The 14,506-nt window shown below is 45.4% G+C and overlaps 1 protein-coding gene across 7 annotated transcripts in view; it reads left to right on the top strand.

Moving 5' to 3' along the window:
- LOC114876408 (protein Fe65 homolog) overlaps positions 1–14,506 on the top strand; it is a 114,193-nt gene that overhangs the window by 34,433 nt on the left and 65,254 nt on the right. The window contains exon 1 of one of the 7 annotated variants that reach the window (XM_029187863.2): positions 3,597–4,145. The exons of the other annotated variants lie outside the window; for them this stretch is intronic. Within the exon in view, the coding sequence (XP_029043696.1) occupies positions 4,124–4,145 (22 nt within the window). The 5' untranslated portion in view covers positions 3,597–4,123. Of the gene's footprint in view, positions 1–3,596; positions 4,146–14,506 lie in introns of those variants that run through there. 7 annotated transcript variants of the gene reach the window in all.

The following is a 14,506-nucleotide window of genomic DNA, read 5'->3' on the forward strand; positions in this document are numbered from 1 at the left end:
TTCACGAGATCGATCCACGGTTTCACTAGCGATGCGTTAGTTCGGTAACTCGGTTACTTAACCGTTTCACGAACACCGTTGTCGGTTATTTCCCCGTCCAGTGACAGCTGGAACGGTCGAGTTTTTCGCGATCCTGTCACCTGCAGAGACCTGACGAATATTCAGCGGTTACCGAATGGTGCGCCCAGGCTGATTTGTGTGGGCGAACCAGCAGCTGTTTTCGTTGCTACGAGACACATGCAATCTGGCAGACGAAGCGAGACTCGTGTGGTGAACTCTGATTTACTCGTAACTGAGTTACATACTCGCTGCGAGCGGTTTGCATCTGGCAAGTTTAGATGAGCTTCGAGTATCGACTATGAGTGATACTTTTAGAATTGTTCATAACGCAAACTCTAAATAAATGATTTAACATAATCCTTAAAAAATGGTAATTTTTTTAAATTTAAACTTGCAATTTGCTCGTACATGAACGCATAAAGTTTGTCTCTCCGTCGCATTTCCTAATAACGTGCCATTTAAGGCGCCTGCTACTATCTACCACCGAGCTAATAATGTAAAGTAGCTAAATGGAAGCTGAAATTTCAAAATTACCCGTTCGTATATATAAAATTTCTAATCAAATTCGTCCGGAAAATATCTATCTGGAAAGTTGCCATAACTCGCAATATAAATTTCAGTAACGAGTTCAAGGAAAGAGTACATAAATTTCTATTACCGTTCTAAATCGTTCAAAGGAGAAAGTATCGGTTACGACTCGCTCTTGTTACCGGCTATCAACTTTATCACCGATGAAGCGCGATCTCGTTTTTTATCGCATCGCCGTCGAACACTCCGCGGGGATCGTAAATTTATAACTGGTCCCCGTCGACCGGCAGAAAATCGTGGATGAAATCTGTATCCGGGTGCCGCTATCGATACGGATACCCTGAATGAAACGAAAAAAGGTGCAACAGGGAATAGAGACGCAAACACGTCCGAGTATTCAGCGATCTCTAAGACAACATGGAAAATAATCCGTTCGTCATTCCCAGAATCATCGATCGTGAAAATTGCGCCGATTCCAAAACATCTGTAATCCTGAAAAGCAACGGGGTGAAAGAAAGAAACGCGCGATCGGTTGTTTTTCATCCTATCTGTTGAAACGTCATCCAACGATCGATGACTCTATTAACAGGGGTTTATCGGGTGAATAGAGATCATCGGGATTATTTTAAAGGCATTGGACGCTAGATAGCATCGGAAAAAAACTGTATAATCTGACAATATATTGACGTCCATTGGATACGGCTCGATTTATGGGATCGAGATAGAAACGTTTTGGGAATAACGAACGGGACGCATGGTCCAGTCTGACGGCGGGTCTTCTCCAGGCAACGGCACTCGTTGCATTTTGCAAACGAACAACGCAGCCGCTCGAATACGAACGCGTTCGCGTCCTCGAATCGCGGTTAACTTGACGTTTATAAGCAGAACACGATTATTGGTTATTAATCGTGCACTGTGCGGCTCGTAATTTTCGCATTAATGAAATTGATTCACCGAATCCATAAACCGAATTAAATTCCCTCGGCGAATCGGTAATCGACGTTTTCGCGGCGATAATAGAGGATGATTTTCGCGGAGACGTTAACGCGTAAACGACTAAGTATTTCTTCTTCTATTTTTTATATCTTAAAATCTTTGCTGGTCGACCACTCGGTCAGTGGGTCTAGCTGGTCTCTAAAAAGTCAGAAACGAGGGCAATAGTGCAGTTGGCCGCAACTACTACTTTGGTTTCCCGGGTAAGCTAAAAAGCGAGCACGGCCGGCAAAGACGCGTAATTAAAAGCGCGTTCCACCGCTTAATAATTGCACGCCGCAATTTAATTTCAAATCCCTTTTACCCGGTTCGCGTCGGCCTTTCAGCATACGCTTCAGCGACAGGTATTACACGTATCGGTTTTCTCGTCCGGTCGAATTTACTCCCCGTAATTGTATCGGTAGAAGAGATAAGGTTCGAAGAGAAAAAAGAAAACGACGAAGATGGTATTAGATTAACTTTTTATTCGAGTAAAGCCAGCGTCGATTCTTCTATCGATAAGAGGAAGAAATTCAGAAAACGTCGAAGTATGATAAAAAGTAGGATAAAAATGAATACACGACTACCGCGTGCGGCTTAAGCCGATAAACGATCGACGATTCGGCTCGCGACTCCTCGATCATTTGCGGTTCATGAACTGTTTACGGCGCGGATTAACTGGCATTATTTCGCGCGGCGGAGGATGAGTTACGAGGGTGTTCCGCAAAGTCTGCGGAGAAATGCAAATAAAAGGAGAATGGAAAATTTTTACGACGTACAAGATTTACGAGGAACTTTTTGGGCGCATAAAAGTTTCCCAGTAAATCCACATCTGGCAGCTCTGTACCGATCGCAGTGTGACGGTTGAATCGGAAGGATGAGGGTGAGAGGGTGGTGGGGACGGCTTCGCCGCAGTTAAGGCGATTTTCCGTGAAAATTTTTCGGAAGAAAACACCTACAGCGTTGATTTACCACCGGCTTCTTCTACTCTCTCTCTCTCACCATTGATTTAACCCCCTTTTTCTCTCTCTCTCTTTACTCTATGGAATTTCATTTCGACAACGACGACCTCGTAGCCGCGACGCTGGAAAAAACCTCGCTCGAGTGTGGAATACAAACAGGGAAGTTTTCGGTGCTAACCTATTTTTCCCAGGTCCGGGGAAAAATGGGGCTTGGCATGCGTTGCATTGTGTCGCAATTTATAGAGGCTACGCTGTGCCGCCACCCTGTCACGTACTGCGATCTCTTTTAAACGCTTCAATCGAACCGTTTCACCCATCAACGTTAACGTTTCATTAGAACGAAACGGACGATTTCCAACGGACGAATTCGTTTTTTTTTTTTTTTCATCCCTCTTGCGGGGATGTTTAAATACTCATAATACCAAGGGGATGCAAAGTAGAGAACATCAAAGCCATAAGAGACTCTTTTGTTCCACGAACAAAGTATGCCGCGACTTTAATCCTTCCCCGAGGATCTCAAGGATCGACAATCCTGCCATTGCGTCACACATCGTTCCATGATCGAACATACGACCGTCTATCTATCCCTTCCACGTACCTCAAAGTTCGCAAATATACATTCGCGTTGCTCGTTCGTACGCAGGGCTATGAGAACCCCTGCGGATGACGTCAGCCAGCGCATGATTGGCCGAAGCTAACGCTCACGTGACCACTCGGTTGGCCAGCGTCTGGGGGGTTGTAGAGTGACTAAGGGAGAGGGTTGGAAACGCGAGCGAGAACAACGCGCGATAGAGGGAGAAAGACGAATTTCGCGAGCTTGGAAAGGAGAGAGAGGGAAAATGGTAGAGGGTGAAGAAAACGACGGACAAAGTTGGCAAGATAAAGAGACAGGGGTTGCGAAGGAGGCGACGCGACCGAGGGATCCGATGTTCCGCGCGAGAAAAAGATCGAGAATATAGCCGTCTATAGATAGCGCGTTGGTGGGGATGAAGCTAGAGGGTGAAAGAGAATTGTTGGAAGGGGTTGAGATTGGAGGGGGTAGCCGCGAGTCTCGCCAGTCACTGCGACGACCGCGACGCCCCAACGTCTCGGGGTGCCATTTGTCCGCTACTGACCTTAAAAATCGTCGTAATTCTCACCGACACCTACTTTACCGATTTCGAGACGAGTATAGAGGAAACATCCTCGATTCACGCGGGGGTGCTTCGGCTTGTTTTACGGCCGCGAATGAAGACGAGTTCGATGATACCGAATTAGGCGCGAATTCGTTATCAGTGTCGGAGACGAAACTCGGATTGCATTTGTCGTTTCCTTTTTTTTTTTCTTTTCATCGAGAGTTGTCACGTTGCGTTTCGTCGGTCTATCGGACGCGAAGATGCGTTAGAAACTCCCATTTCTCCCGTTCTCTTTTTTTTTGCCCCCGTTTAGCCGGGAATTCGGAACGATCGCCTCTTCTTCGGAAGTAATCCTGTTCACTTAACGAGAAAAACAATGAGCTAACCTCGTGAGAGGGTGGAAAGCACCGAATACTTCGTGCACGAGTTCGGGAAACCAGTGGACCTGTCGAAGACACTTTTATAATTGCTTAAAACACGACCACGATGGTCCTCCACGGAGTGAATCGTAAGTTATGTGCCCCCTATCGTCCTCTTCACCCTCAGAAGCATATACAATGACTTTTTTTTATATCCTATAATCGACGTCATAGACATTGAACAGGTTCGAAAACAAGCTTGCCATGAGAATCGAGCAAACTTTCACGAGGTTCGTTTAAAAGTCATCGAGTATGCTTCACGTTACTTCCTTTCTTCCTCGTTTATGTATTTTGATTGCCCTTTAATTACTATCCAATAGCAATTAAAACGATCGGAAGCGTATACCCACGTTTGCGTTAACGAGTCGCTATCGAGATAACAGGTTTCGTTAGTACGCACTCGCGCCTTGTTTTCCATCGAGAGCTTTTTTATTTTTCGAGCGTGCTCTTCAGGGGTCTTTGGCACCGGTGCTCGGTACCGTGCATGTGTGTCAACCCTGACCAGCCGCACACACGAAAAACGGGCTGGTTTGATCGCGTGACCCGAGGAAAGAAGCCAGGGCACGCCTCGTTACTCGTTGCAGAAAGAACGCGACGATATCACTCCCAGCTACCCCTAACCGAACCTGATAAACAAGAAAATCCCTTGTTTCGCTGGTATCGTGATCGAAAGGCAAGGTATATCGCCGCGACGAAAATATGCGACCTCCCGTTTGCTCGCAGCTCGTTGCATTTCAAAAGATAGTCAACGTTAAAAATACTCGAGAGGCTTCTTCTCCGGCCACGATCGATTAACCACTGACTTTTACTAAGAATTTACGAGCCGTCACCGGTAAATCTGTCCCACACGCGATCCTGCAGTCGTTCCTCTCTTTTTCGTGGCTATCGATCTCAACCGGCGTCGCGTCGCGTCGCGTCGGCTGTTCGACGCGACTGGTCGCAAACTCGTGAAAAGAAACGAAGAAACTCGAACTGGCTACGTAAACTTTTCGAGGGGTTCTTTTCCTCTGTTTCGAGAGCGGAAGGGTTGGAAACGGGAGCGAAAGAGGATGACGGGTAACGAGTCAATGGGGTACTTCATGATGTACACTCGGGTGCAATGTAAGCTTTTCAATTTCTTTTGATTTTCAGAGGATTCCAGGAGAATATATCATTATTTTTCGAAAATAATGTGTTGTTATTTCTATCGAATAAATTAATAGCTAATTATGACATCGATTCGCTCCATTTAGGTCTCTTATTTTATTTCTCATTCAATCGGAAACCAAAGAGAATTTTTCAACGAGGTACGTCGATATCGTAATTAACAGGCCGTAGTTTGACGCAATCGTTGGAAGCATCGTTCGTGAGACGAGAATTTATCGGCGTTGCTAATTCTGGCGAAATTTTATCGCGTATTTCCATGCATTCGACGCGAATCGATTTTCAAGGGAAAATTACATTTCCCTGTGTATCGATCGGCCTATCTCGCGTAACGGGCTAATTATCGTCGACGTGTATCCAATTCGTTTATCATTTCCGTTTGCCGTACAATCCTCGGCGAGCCAATTCACCGACCGGAAATTGGTGTAAGTAAATTTGTCCCGATAGATATTGACTATCCAAGCTGTTCGTATATCGATCACTTAGAAATCTATTTTCCATCGTGAGAACTATCGTCGTTTTAATTAGAAAGGCAATAACGTGACTCGTTCGTAAAAGCTATGAACAATTAACACAGTTTATGAAGAATAAAGAGGATGTTGTTTTAACGAGAAGTTTCATATGTGCTGATACACGCACACACAGATGGTAAATTAAGTTTTATTTGAAACACAGCCGTGTAACGTGACTCATGGATTATCTCCGTTTCCAGTCAAGAATATGGGTTACGAAATAATGCACTCTATAGGATAAAGAGTTTCGCAAGCTACGTATTGTAACAAGGTTACCCATGTTTGCGAGCAGAGCGTACCAAAGTGTCCCTCTGGGTCATTTAACCTCCTTGTCTTACAATTATTATAGTACGCTAGAACGATACTTTGAAAATTCTCAATTCTGTAAACTGTATGCGAAAATATCGCGAAAGGGGTGAAATTAACCACCGACTCACGTATTTTTAACCGACTTTTTCTATATTTCTTTTTCTGTTTTTTTTTTTCGATAGTTTCCTTTGTTAAAAAGCTACTCGAAAGTAGGGAGAAAGTCAGCGTCTAGGAAAGCTATCCCGCTGCTTCTTTATAAAACACAATTACGAATCTTAGGCAAGTTTCGACGCATTTAATTACTGGAAAGTTAGAACGGGTACGGGGTTGCCTTAACCCCTTCCATTTTCTCCATCCAGCGTGACATCAATGTTCCAACGTTGGTGGGAGCTTTTCACTCGTGACACAGGCTGTAATAATGAGAGACGAGAGGTGGTTGTGACATACTCTTCTGTGAACTACGCCTATCAGCGGTGACAGTACTCAAAGTTATTCCGGCTAAAAGGTCGCGATATTAATAATATTTGAGAAAGTTTAGACGTCTGTAACGTATCGTCGCGTCGTGGGGTTCAGGTATATTCGTGATAACGACGCGAACAGGGTAATTAGCTTTCAGCCTGTTAGGGGAGCTCGGAAAAGTCTCGTTACACGCTTCTCTTCCGTTTATCCGCTCTTCAACCACCACGGATGAGCGTTAATCCGAGCAGCACCCTCTCGAAGATTTATCATTTGTCTTCCATGTATTCATCCTTTCAATATGCATATGCGGTTTTACTCGCGCGAACCGCCATTGTTTTTCCTCAAATATCATTAATCCTGCGAGGCTGGGAGACTCGACGTCTAAATCTCTCCCGTTTGAATCAACATCCCTCGCGGAACCGAGACTCTGCGGTTAGCTGATGCTCGATCCTGACCCGAATAACCTCGAATCCCGACATTTCTCCGCAAGAGCGTTTGAAGAAAGGATTTTGGAGTTGCAGGGTAACGGTGTTATTCGGTGAATCGAATAAACTATTCTCGATGAAAGCGAACGAAAGCTCTTCAAAAAGTAAATTTTACGATATCGATCCTAAATTCCCTGGTCTTCGGTATAAATTGCTCGACGCGTGTAACTGGTAGCGTCTCGACGGTGCTACGATGCCTCTCACGAAATACGAGCGTTGCAGGGGTCGTGAATGCATGCATGCATGCATCAGACACGATGTAACGCCTCGAAGGTTTGTTCTACGCTTCGCTCGGCTGCATGCAACTTGCATTCCGTAATGGGAGCCGAACGGAATCCTCGGGATGCATTCGCGATGAGCTACCGCGATTTCGTTTGTTTGCCTTTCACCGTGAGAATCGATCCGTTCGTTTTACTCTTCGCTCTTTTAACGAACTAAATTTCCGAACGTTGCTAAAGTTGAAAAATGAGATACAGGATGGTCGTGAAATAAGTGAAAGATTAGGATACATGAAATCAGGATTGATGCTCGAAAACATTGGACAGTGATAATTAGTATTTATTAAATTCGGTTAGAATAGAAGGATTACGTGAGAGGAATACGAGCAAACATTCCACACGATTGAACGGTTGTATTGTATGTACACGTCCCACGAGCGTATGCTGTTTGCATCGCATAACGCGAAACGAACGAGATTCTTGAGGTGCATCCGCGATGAGGAGTTTCCATCCTTGTTTCGTATCTGGTTTAATATACTTCGCTACACTATTCTCTGATATAGAAAACTTCTCCAAGTGTATCTATTACATTTCAATGATCATTAGAATTCCACCACTTGGCAAAGAAAAAAAATAGAAAAAATCCCAATGTCTAACGTTCTAGAGGCAAGATGATATACTCGATACAATAGATCGCAGAACGAACCTAAATGGTATTTTCCATGGGCAAACGAAAATCTAATACATATTTGCAGCGGGTCGCGTAACTGGCTACGTCCACGAAGGGTAGAAACAGAAGGTCGGGGGTTGCTTCTAGATGCAGTAGGTCGGTGCAGCCCGACGACGTTATCGGTTTCGCATCAAGCTTATTTTACTTCCATCCGTAGTCGACACGCTTACACGTGTACCTTTCGATGTGATGAATCGTGGCACGTGTACCGACAAAGCTGCCTCTCCATTCCTAGCCGCGTTTTCGTCGCAGACGATAAAGTCACCGCATCGCGTCGTAACGTTAGCCGGTCGTCGCACCTCTCGAAAAGACGATTTTTATTTCGTCTACGGACGAGTCGGTGGGGGGGAATTTACGCGGTGTAAAAGGGGCTGAAATGGTTGTATTTAAGCGCGGATCCGCACACGGGGGGGTTAAAGGTCTTGGTGTCGTACGCGTGCTTTTACGATCTCCCTTCCTCTGGGTACAACTCGGTAATAGAGCCCTCGAAACACGACGAGGGGCTACTTATTCAATATCGTATACCTTCGTCCGTGTTTGCACTCGCGAATTATATTCCGCTTTTCATGGCGCGATAAAACACACGGCCACGGGGAATCGCTAGCTGCTGTTTGCTACACGCCGGTGTGTTGCAAGCGCGCCCCTCCTAAGGATGAAAGGGATGTCTTTATCCGATACGTCAGGGCTTATCTTGGTCCCCTGTGATTCTACGTGGGCGAACAAGGTGAGGGTTACACCGGCTTCCATCCGACCTCTGCTGACGTCACGCGTAAATAAAGACAACCACCTTTGAATTATCCCTGGGACCATCCGGAATTATTATTAGGACCAGCCTCGAGCTGCGGCAATTCGGTTAAAAATACGAGGTTCGATCAGGAAATACCTGGAATGATACGAGTAAAGAATTGCAATGATATTTTTAATCGAACACCCGTTCTCTATTTTCTGAAATTGTGATTTCGGTGAAGCAAAGATATGCGAAGTATACGCTTGTAAATCGTTGCAAATCTGGAAAAAGAATTACCAGCAAGAAAGTTCGACGGTAAAAGTGGCATAATTCTGTCGTCGTCGACGGCGAAACTCTCGAGTCGGGGTAGAAATTTGGAGAAGAGAGGAACGGCTGGCAGACGAGTCGGGTATCTCGCGACGACTTACTCGACGGTTTATTTAAAGCGTGTTGCCGAGGATGCGGGCGGCCACGGTCGATGGTAATGAACAGAAATTTCGCAAATTGCTGGAACGCAATGCGAAACAACGTTCGCGCTCGACAGGGGCTGATTTCTGTGCGGGCTTCTTCAATTAGCCGGACAAGTTGGCTAAATGAAAGGGCTTTGCCCGTAACGAGTAACGGCGCAATTTGCGTCGCTTTATTCGACGTTCCATGGAATCTTCGGTTACCAAGGTGAAGAAATTGCCCGGAATCCCAAGATCCGACGTTAACTCGTTTGTATATTAAACTCATCGACGGAAGTGGTAACAAAACGGAAGGTAAAATTTTTGCGAATTAATAGACTCGTCTTTAAAGAAATGAACGAAAGGCGAGTCGAGCGAAAGTAAAGGAGGAGGTGAAGTGGCAGAGACTAGGCCTGGCCTGTTCATGCATAATACATACCACGCGCAGCAATATGTCGCCCTCGCCTTGCTCCCTTGTTTTATGAATCCTTCTTTTTGTCCCTTCAGACCGGCTATCTCAACTGCTTCCAAGCCTCGCCACAGTATTTCAGTGCCTCCGGCTAGGGACGAGATTCGTCGTTGTTTCCTTCTCTCGCAAGAAGCACGCTACTCGAGATCCACTAACCCGAAACACACCCGACCCTACTTGAAAATTATTTTTCCGTGCGTCGTTAGCCTGGCAACTCGAAAAACAATTCCGAACGGTGACTACCTTGAAAGCATCGTGCGTTCAAGGAACACGAGTAATCGAAAAACCGTGCCGCGATGGTACTTTTCAGACAAGGTATTAACGATACTCGTATTTAATTAAGGGAATAATGAGCGTGGGAAATTGAAACGGAACAGATGGAAGAAGAAAAGCAAAGACGGTGGATTCGTCTGAAAATCCTTGGTCCGTTTTCCTCTCACCGAACCCTCTCCTTTGGTCGTTTACCTTTTAGCCCAGCAAAATTTATGGCAAATTGTTTTAACCGTCTGCGTGGTAACACCTGGTGCACGAAATATACCTCGACCCTGTGAAAGCAGACGGCGGTCTCGTAGCAGATTTCGCGAAAGCTTCTACCTCTTCTTTTTGCGTTCCGATACGATACGCAAGAAGAAACTAGGACGACGCGTCCTAGCAGACTAACACCTGCTATTTTCTCTTCTGAACGGTATAACACGCTCGATACCCTGGACAATTACGAAAGGACACCGTAATCCTATTAACGTAGTCCGCCGAAATTATTATCGTCGTAAAGTTGGCCGCTAGACGAGCGTCGCAGAGGAAGCTTTACCGAAGCAAAATCCCGAGAAGAAATGAAGGAAAGCTTGGCCGCGGGAGGACAAATACTTTGCTGTCTGCTCGCAGAAAAGAGAACCGTACGTTTCGCCACTTTATTACGAGGCTTACGTCGACTTTCCTACCTATTAACTTCCGCGAACAGAGAGGAAGCGGGGGTGGGACGGGTAAGATGAGGAGACTAGAAGAGTTCGCGTACACCTTTAACTTGTTTCTTTCTAGCACCGTATCTTGAAGTTGCAAGAAGCAAGAGTGGTTGAAACGAGTAGCAAAAAGGAAAAAAATAACCAGAGAGTAGGAAAGCGTACGTTTCTCCTCTCCCATTTTTTTTTCCTTTTTTCGTTTACCTGTTTGTAACTTGGAACAACGAGCACGTTGTTAAACGGCACGAGTACAGAGACAAATAATTATAATTCGCGTAACATCCGCGAGTAATTAATGTACGTAGAAAATTCGAAACGAATGAAAGTTGGAACAACGAGTACCGGACAACACGGACGCGCGGACACGTTCGCGGGGGGGCAATGTGTTTTCGAACGGCATTTTTAATTACGTTTAAACGCGACAGTATGCGCGGCGAGTTTATACCGTGCGTTCGCGGCTCATTATTTCTGGAACGAGGCGCAAACTTCATTGTCGTGGAAACGGCACGGAGATGCGAGGCGATTCGTTCCATACGGAGCATTGTGCCGGCCGCCACGACGACGGCGAGATCGTTGCCGCCGTTTCAATTGCCGGGACAAAAAGCCAGATTCCTCGAGAGTCTGAGGAATGTAAAGCTCTGCGACCGGCACGCCGAACGGAGAAAATTGAAACGCTCCGAGCTCCTCGAATGACAAAGATTCTCGAAGAAATTGGAGCAGAAAGTGACGCAGGTATTAAGCCAGAGAGGACAAAGCATGTTTAGCCTGCATGAAGAAGAAGATGAAGAAGAGGATGGAAAAGAACGAGCAGTTTCTCTGGCTCTGGTTTCTCTGAACAAAGCGCACCGGTCCGCCCCCGCGTATGCTCGAAACGACTCGGTCGTTAGACCAACAGCTTTCGGAGTATTACGTGGAATTCGCGCAACGGCGCAACGACACGAGGAAATTTATTCGGTCGACTAAACCGACGTTAAAGGTTGATTTATAACACTTAAGAGGATAAGAAAGCGGGAGTAACGGGCGGACGCGTGCTAGTACTAACAAGAATGAAAAATGGATTGCAGAAGGGGCGAAATTACGAGGGATAGTCCGACAGTGGGTCCATTAGACGCGCTGATTTGTAGCTACCGTCATTTTTATTATTAATTTTTGTTTTTCGAGATCGCTTTGCTATAACCCAGGCTTATCCTGCTCACTTGATATTAGCGTATTTATCATTTTGGCTAATAACGATGATACGTGCCCCCCGGTCTTTACGATTGTGTCAAAGAAGGTAGTCAGGAGATTGTACCATAGGTACCTGTATATATTCGTACGAATTACCTCGAGAATTTCGTTTCTCGGAGGGAAGAAATGAAAGTCTCGCACGAGTGTCTCGACCCGAAATGTACCCTTCGAGGGTTACATCAACCACGGAATATTAATACATTTTCCGAACTCTTCCGTGTCTCCCTCACCCGAGGTTCTTCCGTGCCTGCCCTTTCCCTGTACACGTCATCTCGAAATTTGTGTTCTGCAACGAAGTTTATGGTAAAAGGAATACCGGGAATTACTAGGAGGTCTGAATCCAAGATACACGTTTGGAATACATTGATATAAACCTAAATTCAAATTTCCTTATTACTCGTCTAATAGAATCTTGTATGAATGATTTAAATTCCGTTTCTATCTCACGTTCTTCCTGCATAACTCACGAGCGACGGAGAGGAAAGAGAAAGGAGAAACAAGGATATGTAATAAAGTCGGCGAAGGTGATGAAACGAAAAAAAAAAAAAACACTCTCCTGACTGGAATGACATTCCTATAGGATTCTTCGTCAAGCGAACATTCTCTCTTTCATTTGCTTCTCCTTTTTTCCTTTCTGTGTTGTTCTCTCGTCCTCGCTTTAACGGGCTCCCGCTGTTCCTCTCCATTATCTCTCCTCCCTTCTGGTCGGTTTTAGCCGCGTCGCGGCGCAGTTGGCAGAACCCCGTGCAAATGAAATTACCGTCCCACTTTTGCAACGGCGTGGCACGCGGATCATCGGCCTGGTCGGGTCGTCGGTATCGTCCCTTTCGTTCCGTGGCAACGGAATCCGTCACGCACGTACCGGCACACCTGTGCACATACAGTTACAGGCACACGCAGAGCTGGCAAACTCACACAGAGAGGTAAAAGCTTAACGCATCAAATGGAAACACGTATTTGCTCTTCGCCTGTCGCGTGCAAACAGCCACGCGTGAACGTGCCTGTAATACTCGCACGACCGATTTGCCCTGATCTCTCTGCTATTTCTCTATCGCTCCCTCTTACTCCCTTCTGCCAGCTTTCCATCGGTTTCTCACTGTTTTCCACCCTCCGACGGTTCCCGGCGTCGAACGGTCACCCTGTCATCTGATTAACTCTTGACGAAGGACGACTTAACGAACCTCTGTCAGTTAATTTTCGATCGTTCACTGGTTCGATGCGAGCGACGGAAGGATATTTCTTTAAATATTTTTCGAACTCAAGAGTACGTATAATATTCAACTGTAGTGGATATGGAAATTCTGCGCCGGCAGTAATTAACCATTGCATTGTTAAGAAAGACCAACAGAGAAACAAGAACGGATTCCAGTTAACGCGGCTTACCCTGGAGGCTCCCTTGGGTTTCGCCAAAGTATCGCGCAGCATTTTAGCGTTAATTTCAGACGGCCAGGATCGGGGGTTGGCTATTGTTTGCTCTATCGTAGGTCGGGGAAGAAGCTAGGACGAAGGTGGCCATCTGTGTCGCGGTAACGTTGGTCCGGTCCGTTCTGAATGGCGCGAGTTGCCTCAAGGGTCGCAGTCTCTATTACGCTGGAATTGTCTTTGTGGACCTTGTCAGCAGATCAAAACGCGCGGATCAACCCTCCCGAATACAACCAGACCCGATTCTACTTACTATTATATTCTAACGTAGAATTCTGATAGCTGATTTCTCTGCGTAAATAAATACTCCTGAGATGGTATGAAGCACAGAAAGAAAGTTTCCCAGCGGAATTATTAAATTTAAAAAATAATATTCGACACAAAAATGAGTAAACAATATTTATGTGATAAATCATCATTTTTCGTACGAAATATGTTTCTAATATAAATCGTTCGATTATCCGAATATTCTAAATAGAATTAGTTATGATAATCAAGATTCTACTGTACTATTGTACACAAGGATCATTTCTTCTTTTACTCAATAATTTCGAATAGATAAAAATAATTCTCTTTCAACGCGTGATCGTATTTCGAAGTGAAATTTTTACCTTCGACCTCGGTCTACTTCGTGAAAGCATCTCCAGTGATACTTTTCTTGCTTGAATTTGAAAGGGATGGAAAAGAATCGGTTAAATTAGAAGCAACGAGGCCAACGATCCATTTGTAATAAGCTTTAACCTCGTTTGGTATCAAAGAACCGTTTCACGAATTCTCGTTGGCTAAATAGGAACACGGCCAGGCTGATCCTTTAATGGACAGGATCCCAAGCTCGCGATTAACCTACTGCATAATATAGGTACGCGTATTCCCGTTGCTTCCTCGTGGGAACGTTGAACAGGCTGTTTCTATTTGTCTACCCTAATCGTGACTGATAGGGGAACGGTACGCGTCCCTCTTTCCTACCCCGCTAGTTTATCCCAACGCGACTCGAATGGCTGGGAACTTTAATAACTTTCTTATCGATAATCGTTCCGCTACTCGAGGTTAACAAGCTAGCCACCCCGGCCGGCCGTGTCAATCGATCCTCCAATAACCCAGAAATCAACTTTCCATTCTTGCAAAATATCCGTTTCACTCAGTTAACGAATAAATTAGACGTAGCTATGCTCCCGGTACTCGTTCGCGATCGATGATTGAAACTAGTTGCACCTGTACTAGAAAAAAAGTTTTTAAAAACAGTCTGTTTCCCCCGAGTCCTTACAAAGTCCAACATCGTCCCCTGAACGAGAGTAGCACGTCTAACGAAGCAACCTTTCCTGGTATCGAGAAACATAGGGAAACGTA

The sequence above is a fragment of the Osmia bicornis genome, chromosome 1 (genome assembly GCF_907164935.1).
Source record: "Osmia bicornis bicornis chromosome 1, iOsmBic2.1, whole genome shotgun sequence".
Taxonomy (NCBI): Eukaryota; Metazoa; Arthropoda; class Insecta; order Hymenoptera; family Megachilidae; genus Osmia; species Osmia bicornis.